General features: G+C 34.7%; 1 protein-coding gene across 1 annotated transcript in view; it reads right to left on the minus strand.

The window, feature by feature from the left end:
• ITGBL1 (integrin subunit beta like 1) overlaps positions 1–3,497 on the minus strand; it is a 149,261-nt gene that overhangs the window by 23,867 nt on the left and 121,897 nt on the right. The window contains exon 8 of the mRNA XM_026066556.1: positions 1,116–1,232. Coding sequence (XP_025922341.1) covers positions 1,116–1,232 — 117 coding nt within the window. The remainder of the gene's footprint in view (positions 1–1,115; positions 1,233–3,497) is intronic.

Raw genomic sequence — 3,497 nt, forward strand, 5'->3', positions numbered from 1 at the left:
GTCTCCTACCTCCTTTGCTTGACTTCCTACTCATAGGGATGCACCGCTCTTGAGCCTGGAGGAAGTGATGTTTGAATATTAACCAACTCTCTTGAACACTCCTTCCTTCCAGGGCCCTCACCCACGGGATTCCTAATTCATATTATTGAACTACACTGAACACTATAAACTATTAGTATTGCTGCTTACAGATTTTAACTACAATTTTCCATATATACCTATGTTCTGCATGGTAGAATCTTTGAAGAAGGCTCAGAATTCTTTACATGTACAAGGATCATGTAGAAATATAATTTTTTTCTTATGTAGAAATAAGAAACATATTAAAATGTGGCTTTGTTCATACCAATGACTTTGATAACATCAAGGATCAGAGTCATTTCAAAAATAAAGCCAGAAATATCTAGAAAGGGAGCATTTAGGACAAATACTACTTAAGTGTTTTTAAAATATCATATGATTGTTATGCATTTAAGTATATAAAACTAACTTGAAATATTGCTTAATACCAACCTTCACTGAAAAAATCAATGAGTGAGGTTTTCATTGTCAACATTAAAAATAGCCTGCTGCGTGCAGAGTACTATATCAAAATATCTCAAGCATTTAGATTATTTCACAATATGCTTTTAACACAAGGGTGCAATAGTGTTTTTTAGAAAATAGGAAACATGCCTATCACTGAATATAAAACATTCAAATGTATTGATGGTCATTATAAACTTAAAGTAGAATACAACATTTTAAGTAAAGCATCAACAATACTAAACAAAAAAGGTAAAATTAGCTCTTTTTTCGTTTCCCTTTCAGCATCTGTATTTTTCTCTAATGAACATTGATGAAAGTTGTGATACACTACAGCATTTGCATATATATTATTAGGTGTATCTAATCTGCTTCTTTGTTATTGTGCCTGAAGTTTTTAAATAAATATTTATTAAATTATTCAATTCAATATTTATAGAGCTTGTTTCGTATAAAGATCTATAATCCATTAWAAATAAGCAATGAGGTCAATATTCTATAGTGCCTTATGTTATAAAATCAGGGGAAAAAGAGAAAGTTACAAACTGCCATGATTTATATTAATTATATTACATTAACTGAAGGCATACCCCCACAGATGTTGCCATCCATGTTTTCACACTGTCGATCATCACATTCACAGTTTTTACCATGAACTCTGTAGTCTCCTGGAGGGAAACAAGTGCAGTGGCCACATTCACATTTCCCTGTAAGAATAAACAATTGTCAGGGGCATGATTTCAGTAAAATAAACAAAATGAAATAAAACAATAAACTTATTCTACTCCCTGCCTCTCAAAGAAAAGCCACAAGTCACCATATTAGCTAAAGTAAGCACATAAAACACTCTTAAAAACCTCTCCCTTCTCCATGACATCCAGAAGCAAAGTATATCACTGTTATTTCCTGGTGGAAGCAGCAACAATTAGCAATCACTGGAATTATATCTGTTTCATTTCTTAGCTTTGCATAGCTGAGCTATGGCACATGTTTAACTGACTAATTAACCTCTGTAATTAATCTAAAATATTTAGTACGTACAGCAGAAACTCCCAAATTAACGTGATTAAAATTAAATAATCTACGCACAAGGCTATCTTAGATGTTCTCTCTATTTTCAACTGGAATCATAACTCTTCAAATACTCTGTCACGCATTTTAAAAGCAAAATACTAGCATTTTTTCTTATCTAAACCTGGGGAAATAAAAGTAGGAAGCACAGCCTCTGCCATAGTCTCCCTTTCCATCAGCCTATTCATATGGGAACTCCACAGAGCTCAAAGGGAGAACAGACCCAGCCAAATTCCCACAGATTTTCTGCTCCAAAGCCTTCAGAGCAGTGAGAATGGAATGGTCAAGTGGGGGGAAAAAACCACAGTCAAGGACCCTCTTATGTTGCACATATACAAAACAGGCTTAATTCAGGGTAACATTATTTCCGTTATTTTCAAACTTCTGAGTGTTTGACATATTTTTGAAATTCTTGTAAAGTAATAATACCGTAAGAATGCAGAAAATACAACACAAAACATAGATTAAAATAACAACAAATCTGATGGACTTCAGAAAATAGATAGCATGCAGAAAAGGACCACCAGAGACAAGGATTAGGATGTGGAAAAGCCTGTTCTTCTGGAATTCCTAATTTAACCACAGCAGGAGTGTGACTCACCACAGGCCTGGATAGTGCTCAACTGATGGCAGAACCAAATTTACAGTAGGAGCGACTGTTGCTACAGAGCAAAAAAACCCTCTAAGTGCAGTCTATCGTATTTATCTAAACAGTTCAGTGTGTGCAACATTTTTTCAGCATTTGCTGAAATATTTTGCTGAATTGGAAAGGACTGTTAAGGAGAACACTAACAGGGCTTTTCTAACTGTAGGTTTTGTGATAGTAAACTGTTTTAGGTCAACATACTGTCAGATCATTGTTAATCTATTTTGTGTCAACTTTGAGTGTGTTAGATTTGTTTTTAAAAAAAACTCTCGGTCTAATTAAATTGGGGGGGAACGAGTAGAATCTTAATATTTATGGAAAATTTTCCAGTCTGTTTTATAGCTGCCCTACTCTYAATCTTTCCAAATTTTAGTGCACATTGCACTTTAGAGCTTAAATTCTATGTGCCAAGATTCAATCTAGAATGACAGTTTACGGCCAACTCAAAGCACAAAATCTTAAAAAAAGAAGTGCTGATGGAGAAAATAACAGATCATACTTTGTGACACCTTTATAATATTTTTAAACTGTACACTGCATTAGCAATTGTTTACAGATGTTAGTTGAAATAATAAACCTATTACAAGAAGTGGCATCTACCATGTCACGAAACACAGTAGTATTTGAATTAGTGTCTACATATAAGATATGGTTTTCTACAGAATGATAGATGTTATTTGTATGCATTCTCTAAGCTATAATTATTTGCCAAGGAAATCTGCACTAGAAATTGATACAAAATCATTCCTAATAGTCAAATAGATAGAAACTTTAAATGAGTCCAGCTTGTTGATATCTGGGGCTCCCACAGTTTCTTTATATCCATCCAGCTTAGACATCCTGCCTACTTTTATGAAAATACCGCATCATCAAGTATCACCCATAGGCAGATGGGTACCTGAAGCCTGAATGACAATAAAAACATTTCAAGCAACTTTGTTTGAAGAGAGGAGTCAGCAGAGATGAAAAATCCTCCAGACAGGAAAGCAAAGGAAGTTTCTGTAATGAATGCTAAATTAAAAAGTGAGAATGACCTGAGAGGCCAGTGGCACTTGCACCAGAGGGGGGACAGCTTCCTCTCAGTCTCTGCTGCAATTAATTCATTTTAGTTAAGGTGAAACAGTTTTCACCAAGGTAAAACCGAGGAATAACTCATCCTGAAGCAGGAAGGGCACATTTTTTTAACRTAAGAGATACAAGCTCAGATTGTCTTCTCAAAATCAGGCACAAAGGGGATTTCACAGAATCACAGAAT

Source organism: Apteryx rowi, unplaced genomic scaffold (assembly GCF_003343035.1).
Source record: "Apteryx rowi isolate R43461 unplaced genomic scaffold, aptRow1 scaffold_242, whole genome shotgun sequence".
Taxonomy (NCBI): Eukaryota; Metazoa; Chordata; class Aves; order Apterygiformes; family Apterygidae; genus Apteryx; species Apteryx rowi.